Source organism: Bicyclus anynana, chromosome 25 (assembly GCF_947172395.1).
Source record: "Bicyclus anynana chromosome 25, ilBicAnyn1.1, whole genome shotgun sequence".
In the NCBI taxonomy this organism is placed as follows: Eukaryota; Metazoa; Arthropoda; class Insecta; order Lepidoptera; family Nymphalidae; genus Bicyclus; species Bicyclus anynana.
This window is the reverse complement of record NC_069107.1, coordinates 1504310-1517944: the sequence shown is the minus strand read 5'-3', so window position 1 is coordinate 1517944 and position 13635 is coordinate 1504310. Positions and strand designations below refer to the sequence as shown.

The window sequence follows — 13635 nt, the reverse complement described above, 5'->3', positions numbered from 1 at the left end:
TGGACTATGTACACTTTTGCCCATTAAGATTTAATAAAAGCATAATAAAGTTCGAGTATGTAAATGTTTGAAACTATCTATAATAAGATTTCGCAATGTTTAACTATTATATTGTGCTAATTATTCTTTTGCTTAGCTTTCCCATTGAGAAATGAGGCGAGGTCAGGTGATTTGAAGATTTTTCTTACATTCTGTTTAAAACTATATCTCCTGACAGTCTTTAAATTTTAATGCAAGTCTGTTTTCAGGGAAAATTCTATAGATGCACAGATATAACTAAAGTAACGTCTGTTGAGTGTCAGTAAGTATTTTGAATGTTTTATTGGTATGTAAAATTACTCCCTTATTTACAATTTATGAATTAATGATAAACTGAAATTTGCACTGAAATTGTCGCACATCTTATGCTTATTGTAGACACTATACAAGCACAATGTGAATGTGTGTACTCACCGTGTTATAATAGTACTTTAACAATACATACACAGGTCACTAAACAAGACTACAGAGGTTGGGCACAGTCAAGATTTAACAATTGATGAAAACATGCAATTTATTAATTAGTTATATTCTTATTATTGGCCAGTTCAGCTAAGTTTACCTAGTATAGTTAACAAAGATGGCTGATCAAACATTAACAAATTTTTCCAGGGGCACGTATTTGGTATATAAAAATGGGGAGCTCAAAATCGAGAATCGGCAGTGGGTGAACTACAAATTCAACTTTGACAACGTCCTCAGAGGAATGTTGACTTTGTTCACTGTATCCACTTTTGAGGGTTGGCCAGGGTGAGTAAAGTCTTTATTAGTATTTCTTTTTAATCATTTTTGTATTTCTCACTTTATCATGACAATGGCAAGTAACCTTAACTCCTCCATGGGGTTTTTGTCATTTGAACGACTTTGTAGAATGCAAGGAAACCTGCTTCTTTCAGCCAATCCATTTGTCTTATGTGAAAAATAAATAAACAAACTCACATTCTGGATTTATCTTATTTATAGCAGTTGTTCTAATATTGCTTTGTAAAATACATTTTTATTCTGAATATATTCCATGTATAAAATAAGTACCACTTTTTTAACAGATAAATATATACAATTTTTGTAGGTTGCTGTCTACTTCAATGGACTCCAATTTAGAAAACCACGGTCCAGTGGAAAATTCCAGGCCATTGGTTGCATTTTTCTATATTAGCTACATTATTGTCATAGCATTCTTCATGGTGAGTTAGAATTATAGAATTAGATTATTTAAACAATTAAAACTTCAAAAATAACTTTCTTAATGTATACTACGGCACATGTATATGTTATTTTTACTTTTTTTTTAATTGAAAGTACTGGTGTGCTTAGAATTAGAATTAAAATTTTTCGTTTCTTATTTTTTAATATACATTTTTTTTTATTTTCTTAGTTATTAAATAAAAATGTGGTCGAAAACATGAATGTGCCGTATGAAGGCCATTGCTTTCTGTATCCGATTTTTGATCTAAAAGTCAAGCAAAAGCTTCTTTAAATATTTTTATATAATATACATTGTTTGTTTCTTCAAGGTAAACATTTTCGTCGGTTTCGTCATAGTAACGTTCCAAAAGGAAGGTGAACAGGAGTTCAAGGATTGTGAGCTTGATAAGAACCAGAGAAATTGTATTGAGTTTGCTTTAAAAGCTAAACCTGTTAGAAGGTATGTATATTTTATAGAAAACAAAAGTTTCAATTTAAATATCATCATAAAGTGTATTCTTATCTCTGTGTTCAGATACATTCCAAAGCACCGCATCCAATATAAGACGTGGTGGTTCGTGACGTCGCAGCGGTTTGAGTACGTCATATTCTTCTTTATCGTCCTGAACACCGTCGCCCTCATGATGAAGTACCATGACGCTGATATTAATTATAAGAAGGTATAATTTACTTCCAATACTATCAGATTTATAAAATGTGTAAACCTACGTGGTATATAGCTCCCTAAATAACTTTAACGTAAATAAGCAACATATGCGGAGCGAAGACCCTTCCTTGGCGTACTTCGTTCTCTAGATATAAAAGAAACAATAAATCTTTATAAGATAAATGTATTTGTATACGTGTATATGTATGTTTAGTATAATTGTGGCTACGATAATCTTAATTTCTGAATTTGAGTCCAAAGTAAATATTGTTTCTACTAACTACTTGATAAAAATCGTTTTTTAAATGTTGAAAATATTTCAGGTCCTCGATTATTTAAACATGCTTCTTACAACGGTGTTCATGTTAGAGTTTGTGTTCAAACTATCGGCATTTAGATTTAAGGTAATCTTCTATTTTTTATTATTTTCTTCATTCTTTTATCAACTGATACACAAAAATCCACCTACACCATGGTCCAAATTACCTATACATATATTATAGATCTGAATATTTCTCTCGAAGAATATTTTCTATATCTTCATCGTACATCCAAATTCTAGGGTTCGGTTTTTTGTAAATTTTGTAGATTTTCTTAATATTATTGAGAAAATGCAAATTAACAATAGATAGCTTTATAAATTTTACAATTTCTTCACAATGGTGGAACTTGAAACAAAGTTTAATTTTTCAAAATCCACATTATTTTAATGATCGTATGTTTACTTTCAGAATTACTTCGGCGACGCTTGGAATACCACTGATTTTATTCTGGTGGTCGGTAGTATCATTGACATTGTTGTTACACAAGTTAATGAAAATAGAACAGATGTAAGTATAATAAATATAAAATGAATAGTGTATAAACAATAATAAATGTTATTGTTAATCTATCATTATTTTGAAAACTGACCTGAAATTGTACCTAATTATATAACTTTCAGGCTTGCAGATTGTAGACTAAAATTTAACATTAGTTTTGATGAATAGGTTTTATAATAATATGCAAGTTGGTAGGCACAATATTAAATGATTTATCACATATTGAAAAATGTCACATTTAATATAAGGAAGCAAGAACTGTATGAATTTTCATCTAATAACGATAAAAGATTTAAAATAGATTTTTAAGATTGTATAATCTTATTAATTTTGCAAATATCCAGGCAATCTTTGCTTCTTATGTATAAATTAGTTTATATTGCTGTTATTTACACGAATGTATCATAAAAATGAATATATTTAAACCTAGTCATCATCCTTGAAAGCTAATTAATTCTAAAAACAATCTTCATAAATTAAGACCTTTCATTTGATGTAACACACGATCAAGTTTGTAAAATAATTGTATTTGGGTCACGAGAATTTATTTCTTTAGAGAATTTATTAGGGTTTATATGTGTATTACTGGATTAGTCCAGTACATTCGGAGAAAATAGATAGAGATTAAAATGTGCGCGAGTGATATTATAAGGCTTCCGTTTTTGTACTACGTATGTTCGGAACCCTAAGAAATATGAAATATTTTAGTGAAAATATTATAATTGCTAAATCTATTCTTTGTTTTTACAGCTCAGCATCATTACCCAAAATAAAGAGGTAAGTACTTTTCGTTACTAATTATTATTAAATTACTAGATTTTTACAAGCAATTTTATTTTTATTTATTATTTTTTAATTGCACTGTTACAAAATTTTTGATTTTAATCCACGTCGCTTCCAACTTGGATTACCTATATTAATTTATGTATGTTTATGTTTTAGGGTAGCTTATTGAAATATATCACATTCTTCCGTCTGTTTCGAGCGATGCGTCTCATAAAACTACTCTCAAGAGGCGAAAGGATCAGGACATTGCTGTGGACTTTCATCAAGTCTTTTCAAGCTCTACCTTACGTTGCCTTGTTGATTGTGTTGTTGTTCTTCATCTACGCTGTCGTAGGCATGCAGGTGAGTTCTGTTTTTTTTTGTTTATTGAGGCTAATGTTGGTTTTTTTTAATTCCAATGTCAAATTATGTTAGTTTTGGACGCGTTAGCGTTTGTAGAAAGGGAATCAACGTGCCACATGGCTACAGGTTCTGTACTTATAACTCAGGTATAGACATAGATTAAATAAACCACCTACACTACCATTTTATTCTTAATACTTACTCATATGATCATAAATTATCTGTACTTGTAGAAAAGCTCTCAGTTAAGCTAAATTGTTAATAATTTCGTATTGTTTTACAGTTATTCGGTAAAATAGCAGAGGACGGTGAAGTTATTACATCAAACAACAACTTCCAAACATTTGGTGGGGCATTGATGGTACTATTCAGATCAGCTACAGGTAAACTTAATGTTATATTGGACTCCTTAGAATTTGTTTTAGACGTTGATAGAGTAACAACGGTAGACGCGATAGAGTTACGGTATCAAAAATCATTTATTGTCAGAATGCGGTAATGTACAGTTGTTCAATTGGTGAGGCACAATCACAATCTGCCAAGTATAGGTGCAACAATTACATTTATACAAATAAAAAATAATACTAATAATAATCAAATGATTTATGATTTTTGTTAACTGTATTTTTTATTAGAAACTCTCATGTTTTTACAAACGTTTTTGTTTATTGTTAAACAGTTTTGATAAAAGTTTATAAACACTATTTCTATTTATTAAAATTCGTTCCCCCGCTTGTAAAGCTTTTGAGTGCTCAGATAACCGGCGTTCTTCAGGACTTCAGAGTAAGGAATATCATAGTACGCGCCTATTTATTGCCTTCTATACCCGAGCCTTGATGCAATAGCCAAGTGAAAGCTTTTCGCTGTAAAACAATTTACGGAAACGACTATCGAGTCGTTGTAATAGTAAAATCACTGCTGTTGTAATAGTTTTCAAGAATAGCTTAGATTATAGATATAAATAAATCAAAAACAAATATTCCAATAGGTGAAGCATGGCAAGAGATAATGATGGCATTATCTCCCAATGAAGATGAACGTCCAGGGGAGCCCCCCGGCTGTATTCACGCAGACAACTACAATGCAACTGATGCGGACGACAACAACTGTTCTAGTAGACTCGCGTACCCGTATTTTATATCTTTCTCTTTGCTTTGTACATTTCTGGTGAGTAACTTTTATTATACCTATAGCCTGACCAACTGGCCTATCCACTAACTATAATAAACATCATATTAATAACAATAGCATTTTTCGTATGTCAGTAAAGCAAATTAATAATGAAAATTACTATATTTTAACTAAAATTTCTTGATTTATTTTGTTGTTCTCTAAAAACACTTCTCTAGTGTAAAGTTGGAGAAGAATATGGAAACATTCCCTGGTTTTCACGGATATTATATTTATTTCACTTCATTAATAGAAAATGTATAAAGTATTCTACACTAGAGTTTCATTTAGCTCTTTTAATTCTATGATAACATCATCATCAAGTTTAGTATTTGTTTTATTATAATTAGTTTATCTCTATTGCCCTGTTCATTCATTATTTTTTTTTCTGTAGTGATATTTCCTTTCCAGATCATCAACTTGTTCGTGGCCGTCATCATGGATAACTTTGACTACTTGACGAGGGACTGGTCTATTCTTGGGCCTCATCACTTAGACGAGTTTGTGAGGTGAGAATCTTCAAAATACTTTTGCCATAGATTCTTAAGTATTTAGCTATCATGACAAATGGTTAAAGATTTACTTTATTCTTATCTACTGGTCCGATTCACAGAAGTATCAGAGATATGGTATAGATCTTAATTATTTTCGAAATGTGGTTTGGCTTTGTTGTCGTTTGAAAAATGTATTTGTGTGGAAAACTGAAGGAGCGTTGGTTAATCAAAAACAAGTTTCTAAATTGTTCAAAATGTAAATCAATGTCATAGAGTTTGAACTGTATATTGATAATTTCAGGCTATGGAGTGAATACGACCCTGATGCCAAAGGGAGGATCAAACACTTGGACGTCGTGACCTTACTACGAAAAATAAGTCCACCATTAGGTTTGTTACCAAACAAAATTTTGTTTATGATATTAATGAGAATTATTATGGACTTGATATGTAAATATGAGACCAGCATACAGACTTCACAGATATTAGTATAGGACCCCATGGACCCCTTTACCCTTAAGCTTGCCGAATACGAATTTTATTTTAAATACATGAAAGTTACAATTTTTAAATTTGGAATCAAAATGTATGTAAAGGCTGCTGCTTATGGACCAGAGTTACGTAAATACCACGTTGTCGTTCTGTTGTGCTCTCGTGACTATTTGATGTTCTTGAATGTTTTGCCAAAAAAAAATTATTTTTTTCAAAAAAGATAATTTGCTATATCTTTTAATTTTTATATATGACCAATTTTCCCTATTCCCCTCCAACTAGTCGGGAAAGACTGTTTTAGGAGTGGGTACAACAATCGGCTAACGGGGCGGTCAACTCATCACCACCCCTTGGTGATGAGTTCTTAGCGTTGAGCTATTGAGACTATAGACTTTCCGATGTTCTTGAATGCTTTGACAAAAAATGTTTAACGTTGTCCTTAGGTTTCGGCAAGCTGTGCCCGCACAGGACGGCGTGCAAGCGGCTGGTGTCCATGAATATGCCGCTCAACTCTGACGGTACTGTGAACTTCAATGCTACGTTGTTTGCTGTAGTAAGGACGCAGCTGCAAATCAAAACTTCAGGTACAATACTAGGAATATATGTCTTGATAGATCTAAGATTTATTGTTAAACATATTTACAATATTGATTTTTATAGTCATTCTCTCACATTTACAGCATTCGTCGTGCAAAGAATTTCGTATTCCCTAGCAATGTTTTAAGTTTTTGTTGCCTTTTTTGTAAAGATTAGAAAATGTAGAACTAAACGTCCATAAATAGTTATAAAGCTTCTTTACTTTTATTTGTAATTATATTAATTTCAACTCTTTAATCTCTCTTTTTACTCAACTATCAAAAAAGACGAGAAGAAGAGAATTTTACGATCATATTTAGATATGTATGTATTGTTTGATACACTTTACTGGCCAAATCCTCGAAATTTATAACTCTCAGTTGTGAAAGTGACAAAAGGTATTCACGTGTCTTTTTATGCAATCGCGATTTTGTGATTTCACTTTCGTTTGATTCGATATTTTTGTAACTTTTACTGTTTTTTCATAACACAGGAGTAATAGACACGTGTAACACTGAGCTACGAGCAATCATCAAGAAAATCTGGAAGCGTACTTCTCCGAAGCTTCTAGATCAAGTGGTGCCACCTCCTGGGGATCCAAATGAGATCACAGTTGGTAAATTCTACGCGACATTCCTCATCCAGGACTACTTTAGAAGGTATCTATTCTGTTGAGCTTTCCTTATGCCAAGATCACAGACATGAAGGGATCTTTTCTCGCTTTGTTTTTCAGTAATTGAATTCAATTTTAGCAGTAATACATTTATGACTTTAAGGAGTCTGAGGAACCTGTTATTTTGACAGTTAATTTTTTTATCACGTATGATCAAAAACATTGAAATAAAAATAAAAATCAATTAAACCTCAATTTTTCTGGTTTTGTTCCAATTTTATTTTGATCAACTCACATTTATTCTTTTCCAAAAAATTTCGAGCTATTTAAATTACTATATTTTCGATAGATTGATTTATACATTTTAGAAAGTTATTACTGTGGTGTATTTTATTTGGACAGTATTTGTAATTTGCTGCTATTATAAGAAATTTATCTTCCAGTATTGCTTCAGTATGTTCTATGTCTTAATGTATTTGGCTGAACGTTTTAAAATTATTATTGAGTATGCAATTATAATAACTATTATTTGATTATTTTATAATTATTATTGATATAGTAGTATATTATGTGAAAATAATGTTCTTTTAAAAATTTTCGTATCCTGTGATATCAAAAGCACCTTTTGCATTTAAAATATTTACTTATTACTTTTATTGTTGATATTTGTTTTGAAAGATTTCACGTAGGCATTTCATTTTATGTTCCATCTAACCTTATCTCCATTTTTACTTTTATTACTATTTCCATGATTTATTTATTTACTTTGTAATATTCGATTACTGATTTTGTAAGAACTGTTTTAATTGAAAATTTTTGAAGAACATATTACAGTAGCTAGTATATGTCTAGTGTCAGTAGTTGTATTTCGTATTTAGTACTAATAGCTAAAATTAACAGTATTATTTCTATTTTTATAGGAACCATGCGTAAGTCAACACTCAACTTTTAAGCAACCAATTTCTAAGAACGCTGTATTTTTATGCTTGCTTAATTCTTGGCGTACAGTTATGACGTTTTAGTGCCAAGAATTTTGCTTGTTTTTTCAAGAGTTATTTCCTCGTTTGTTTATTGAAGTTATACTTTAATGAAGATTTAAAATCATACAACTGTTATTGATATTTTTATATTCAAATTATTTATTATCATTCCTAAACCATATTGTATTATCTAATGTATATATTTTTATCTAGTTAATATATATTACTGTATGTTATCATCTTAATGATATTTTATTATAATATTTTGCATTTAATACAATGTATCTGTTTCAAAATTTGTACTTGTATGGTTTTAAATTCTGTTTTACTTTCACAGTATATTTTGAAACTATTTGAACATTCTAGTTAAGAGCATGACTTTCCTATTTTACCTATAAAGACTATTTCAAAGCATGTTTTCTCTATGTAGTTTAACTTTTCTGTCGTACTCACAATTGCTTTCAAACCGCACCAATTTTCAACATATTTGTGCTTAGATATATCATTCTTAAAAAAATAGCACCTACTACAGGGGCAGGCATCCCTGCTTACAAAAAATAAATTAGCTTTGCTGTCAAAACTTGACCATCTTGTATACCAAAAATTGAGATTACATTTTTATCCTTAGCATTTTTTTCATTTTATAATATATGGCACTGAGATATTTCTTCAATGGACCATTACCTTTTATTTATTAACGCTAATAAATATATTTCTTTCTTTTTATATTTACTTGCTCTTGCTGTCAATGTTTGTGATTTTGAGATAAGAATCGTGCAAAGATAAATAATAATAATCATCACTAACATAGAGAAGATATGCTTTTGGGATAGAGTTTTTATTTTATTTGTTTCACAAATATTATTATATTTTGTTTTGTTTATTGATTTTTGCTTTCATACACTTTAATAGAAACCTGCTCAGTTGTTTCAATTAAGTTTTAAACAAGGCTATTTCTAAGGTTCCTTTCTGAAACTATTTGAATATTTTATTTCATTTCATATTCTATCACATCTTAAGTCTTGATATTGATGATGATATGATGCGGATTTTTAAAGAGCAATTAAGAGAAGCTATGGTAGAGTTACTATACAAATAGACATACTTGATGTTTCAAAAGATTTCTAAGCCTATTTAAGAATTTGCGTTTGAATTTGAATTACATTTGCGAACCTCATACTAAATACTATAAATACGAAATTAAAAGTTAACTGTCCAATTGTCATTGTATTCACGAATTTTAGGAACATTTCATAAATTTTGAATTTGAAGCATGGTTTTGAATCTAGATTTAAATAGCACAATCATTTACTATGTGAATGCTGATGTTTTGATGAATCTTTTTTTAAATGAAAGTTATTAAAACGACTAAAACCAAACAGATTCCGCAAGAAGAAAGAGCAAGAGGCAATGAAGAACAACCAGATGACCTTGCAAGCTGGTCTTCGAACCTTGCATGAGGCTGGACCAGAGTTAAAGAGAGCTATATCCGGGAACTTGGATGAGGTTGTCACGGAAATGGTGGAGCCTATGCACCGGGTAAGTGTTACATCATCTTTGCCACCTATATCTTAGCCTGCTGCTGGAGACTGACTTTCAGGAAGGCCTTCTAATTACCAAAATCGAGAGCTATTTGTATGAAGCGGCATTAATCCATCTAGCCTAGCTTATGCATATCTATAGGGTTGCCATTCTAGTACCCTCTTTATTATCTGCAAGTTAGCCCTTGACTACAATCTCATATGATGGTAGGTGATGATTCAATCTAAAATGGAAGGCGCTAACTTGTTAGGAGTAGGATGAATCCGCACCCCTTCGGTTTTCTACACGACATCGTATTGGAACGCTTAATTGCTTGGCAGTACGTCTTTGCCGGTAGGGTGGTAACTAGCCACAGCCGAAGCTTCCTACTAGCCAAAAACTACCTTACCCTACTATCAGAAACTAGCCGGAGTATGCATGACTAGTTTCCGATTTTAACGAAACTTAGTACAATTATTCTTCATACTCCTGGGCAGGTATAGTATACTTTTCATCACGCTATGATCAATAGGAGCACAGCAGTGAAAGGAAATGTTTTAAAGACGGGAGAACTTACTCCATTTTTACTGTAGGTTCTGGTCTAAGGGCGAACGAAGTCGCGGGCGTCCGCTAGTAATATAATATTTGGTTGCAGCGTAACCATACCTTGTTCGGCGCAGTGTGGACCAGTATCAAGAAGGGGCGGGAGAGCTTCTACCGACCTCCGATACCGAAAAAGCCTAAAGGTATGTCACAACAAGATATGATCTTCTCTCTATATATACTTATAAATATTTAGAAGGATTTTTGTTCGTTAGAATTGCTTAAACTCAAAAATTATCTGTCAAAACCGTTGTACCGTTTTAGAAGAAAGGATGAAAATACATGGATTACTTACTACAATACTTTGCAATTGCACGTTGTAGAGTCAACATCTTCTGAGGATGCTCCGGTTTCGGGGTGAAACGTACGTAGAGAGTGTTTTGTCGGATCTGGGTGACGTTGTCGCATGGATTCATTGGCTTTTCGCGGTTGATAGCAAAATAAATAAATTATTATATAAGAAAATACATCATCAACATCATATCAGCCGATGGACGTCCACTGCAGGACATGGGCCTTTTGTAGGGACTTCCAAACATCACGATACTGAGCCACCTGTATCCAGCGAATTCCTGCGACTCGCTTGATGTCGTCAGTCCACCTGGTGGGTGTCGACATAAATGTATAATGCTCATGTATCGCTCCACCAAGTTATAGTTGAGAACGCTGCACTCGAAATTGTAGACGAAAACTCCTAGGACATAATATGGTCCATTTAGGTAGGTCCAATTTCGAGAAAGAGGTGAACCGCTGAATCCAGCTCGGCTGAGTCGCAATCGGGAGACTTCGTCCGAAATCCCTCAGTGCCTGAAGACAAAATTCTTCGAACAGTGCGTGTTGCCAGTGATGACCTGTGGTTGTGGTTAAATCCCTCATAATAAAGAAAATACGTTTATTATTTTTAGTGTCACAAACAGTAGGTACATCCTTTTAGATGAATTTGGTTTGCATTGTTTTCACAGGTCCCATGAAGAACAGTCAGTCACTGAGCGTAATGATGCAGAGAGAACTTGGCTTGGACGGGAAACTGCCACCAGACGATGACGTGTGAGTTTCTAAATGCAGCATTTACTACCTACACAACTTTAATAAAAAAGTCTCCTCTGTCTTTTGAAGTCGGTAACTTGAAAAATTAACATAAGGACTTTATTAATAAATACGTTTATAACTACTAACAGTAATTTAATTACCTGTGGTCAGGAGTAAGCAAGAGGACGGGAACCAGAGTGACGGAGACGAGGAGATAGCCATGCAGCCGCTCCTACACGGCAAGGACTCGGAGAGGATATTCAAAGCTATCGAGTGAGTGCCACTCAGTCAATACTGCCAATATGTGCTTCATTTACTTATGATTCCCTAGTACAAATCACTACATCATCTTTCATATATATTAATGGCCCTTTACATTCATTTGAAACAATCGATTTTAAAGTCCAGTTACAGGCCTCTGACGTCGTCTAATGTCAGCCACTAACGATCAAGTATGCTCACTTGCCTGCGCTAATGCAGGCACGTGAGATTACTTGATCTGACGTTAGTCAATGGTCAGTATCAGCTCAGTCTGAGCCGAACAAGTCAGCCAAGACACTAAGTAAAGGAGATATCTACTTCTTGATGGCATGATGAATCGTATAATCCGATAGTCTCTTTACTTACAGATAGGTAATTGTAATTAAAGAGACGATCCCCGGCTGGGCCAATTGAGGTTTTCTTGATTGGTCCAGGTCTGGCTGGTGGGAGGCTTCGGCCGTAGCTAGTTACCACCCTACCGACAAAGACGTACCGCAAAGCGATTTAGTGTTCTGGTACGATGTCGTAAACGAAACTTTTTTGAAATAATCAAAAGAGGATTTTAAGCTTAGGTCCGCGATGTCGGTTTTCTACAGGATTTATTTCGGAGAGTGCGCTCACTCACTTTTCGATCTAGTTCCTTCTTCACCGTTTTACCATAGAACTGCCAGGCATCGCAGATGTCTGCATCTATATGTAGTTGTTGTCCCCTGGACTCGTACGAGGCTTTTCAGCTTTTCGTTTGAAGTTATGGATTGTCCTTCCAGCTTTCGTTTTCCCTACCACGTACAACATGGGTATATTCAAATCCAGAGTGAATAGGCATCTTCTAGGCAAGTGCGTTCCAGCATAGGCTGCATCATCGCTTACTGTCAAGTATGATTGCTGCCAAGCGCTCGCCTTCATTACTATCAAGTGATGATATTCATAATGATCGAGACCGATGAATTAGCATACTTTCCGTGAGGGTGTAACATTACTAACTCTGGGCTGTTACTGAGAATTTCTTGTGGAACAAAAACTTAATATTTGTTAGCCTGAATCTCTCGAACCTGTTCAATGGTCCAAAATGAATCACCACAAGGCGTTTATATGTACCTATTTTATTTATTATACAATTTTAGTATAATAAAATGTTTTTTTATAACACATAATATATTAATGTTTTCTATGTATTGTGTATCGTTGTTGTCTCGTATTTTTATTTCAGTCACTTCATGGCACATTAAAATTTTGAAAATATGTTTCATTGAAAAAATATTTTTATATTGATGCCGTTTGACTTTAAAACATATTAAATTATAATCAATTTCATTTTTTTAACTAATTAATATATTGAAAATAATAAATTGCACAAAAGACAAAAGTTAATTACAAAATTGACTAGTTTTTAGTATGCCTTTTGTGGGCTTTTCATCAAATGAAAAGTTTCTGGCATCAAAATAAAGATGGTTTAACAAAATAAAACATTTGCAGACAAACGTCGAACGATTTAATCCAGAGTATGAGAAAGAGCTGTAAGTTAGTTTTAGTGTGTTGTGAATGTGGTATTGTTTTATTTATTTATATTTATTTTATGTAGAATTATGGTGCTAATTTCACTGTTCTGTACGTACAAATATTTGAGTAAACTTCGATTTTTTTTTTGGGTATTTTTAATAAATAAATAAAAGTGCGATGTGCATGATTTTGCATCCTCATTAATTAACTGTTGAGAAAAAAACATTTAGATAAATAAAAAAAAAAACTAAAAATATTATTTAGTCAATTAATTAATCATAATAATTAATTAATTTAATTTACTGAATTATAAAATGATGTATAAAAATGATAATACCTAACTTATGTGTGATATAATTTGATATTAATTAATATTTTTCTTGATATTTTTCTTTGATAACGTGCGTAATGATTATTATTATTAATAGCATGTATTTTTTTAGTAAAACTATTTAAATAAAAAACAGCTTTTTGATGTAGTAGATAGTTATTAGTAGGTAGGTAGTTACTTAGTTATAAGAAACTTAAATTTAACCGCACTTTAAAGGCAATTTTT

The 13635-nt window shown here is 32.4% G+C and overlaps 1 protein-coding gene across 3 annotated transcripts in view; it reads left to right on the top strand.

Annotated features, from left to right (window-relative positions):
- LOC112056463 (voltage-dependent calcium channel type D subunit alpha-1-like) overlaps positions 1-13635 on the top strand; it is a 48619-nt gene that overhangs the window by 32342 nt on the left and 2642 nt on the right. For 2 of the 3 annotated variants that reach the window (XM_052889283.1, XM_052889282.1), the window contains 20 exons: positions 249-301; positions 652-789; positions 1109-1223; positions 1554-1684; positions 1760-1904; positions 2215-2295; positions 2623-2721; positions 3463-3489; positions 3655-3840; positions 4124-4223; positions 4829-5007; positions 5422-5519; positions 5806-5894; positions 6440-6580; positions 7066-7231; positions 9548-9704; positions 10342-10432; positions 11252-11336; positions 11490-11591; positions 13056-13096. In XM_052889283.1, the coding sequence (XP_052745243.1) occupies positions 249-301; positions 652-789; positions 1109-1223; positions 1554-1684; positions 1760-1904; positions 2215-2295; positions 2623-2721; positions 3463-3489; positions 3655-3840; positions 4124-4223; positions 4829-5007; positions 5422-5519; positions 5806-5894; positions 6440-6580; positions 7066-7231; positions 9548-9704; positions 10342-10432; positions 11252-11336; positions 11490-11591; positions 13056-13096 (2224 nt within the window). The remainder of the gene's footprint in view (positions 1-248; positions 302-651; positions 790-1108; positions 1224-1553; positions 1685-1759; positions 1905-2214; positions 2296-2622; positions 2722-3462; positions 3490-3654; positions 3841-4123; positions 4224-4828; positions 5008-5421; positions 5520-5805; positions 5895-6439; positions 6581-7065; positions 7232-9547; positions 9705-10341; positions 10433-11251; positions 11337-11489; positions 11592-13055; positions 13097-13635) is intronic. The other variant, XR_008252119.1, reaches the window with a different exon arrangement.